The sequence below is a fragment of the Myotis davidii genome, unplaced genomic scaffold, assembly GCF_000327345.1.
Source record: "Myotis davidii unplaced genomic scaffold, ASM32734v1 scaffold461, whole genome shotgun sequence".
Lineage (NCBI taxonomy): Eukaryota > Metazoa > Chordata > Mammalia > Chiroptera > Vespertilionidae > Myotis > Myotis davidii.
Window position 1 is genome coordinate 1,614,045 of NW_006295825.1, and position 554 is coordinate 1,614,598.

The window sequence follows — 554 nt, forward strand, 5'->3', positions numbered from 1 at the left end:
TGGAGGTGGGGGAGGTGGTAGGAGGAGACTGGAGGATGGTGTGGGAAGAGCTGAGTCCGTGAAAGGAGGAGAGGGGTGATTAGACCTGGGTGATGGGAGGGTGGGGAGGGTGGTCTGGGTGAGACGAGACTTAGGGCGTGAGGGAGGGGAGACAGGCAACTGGGAGAGCTAGTGGAACTCTGAGTGGCGCTGAGAAAAGGGGAGTGAGGTTGCTCAGGATGGGGATATAACCGTGGAGAGGGGAAACCTGGCAGGTGTGGGAGATCCTGGTGGGGAAAAGGAGTTGATGAAAGAGGAGGTGGGGTTAGACCCAGGAGGAGAGGAGGCGAGGCGGGACTGGGGTAAATGGGGAGAAGAGGTAGAGCTGCGTCGCACTAGTGTTTGGGGGAAGGGGTGACGCAGGGAGAGGTTAGAGATTGGAGGGGACGCGGGGGGCAGTTGGAGTATTTGGGGGAGGGCGCAGGGCCCCTAGTGGCCTGAGCGCGCGGTCAGCGTCCTCCTCCTCGCCCCCAGCGGCCCCTGTCATCTCGCAGGCGCCCGAGGCGCTGTCTCGG

General features: G+C 62.8%; 1 protein-coding gene across 1 annotated transcript in view; it reads left to right on the plus strand.

Moving 5' to 3' along the window:
- IGDCC4 (immunoglobulin superfamily, DCC subclass, member 4) overlaps positions 1 to 554 on the plus strand; it is a 40,288-nt gene that overhangs the window by 25,170 nt on the left and 14,564 nt on the right. Inside the window, 1 exon segment of the mRNA XM_015568463.1 lies at positions 514 to 547. Within this exon segment, the coding sequence (XP_015423949.1) occupies positions 514 to 547 (34 nt within the window).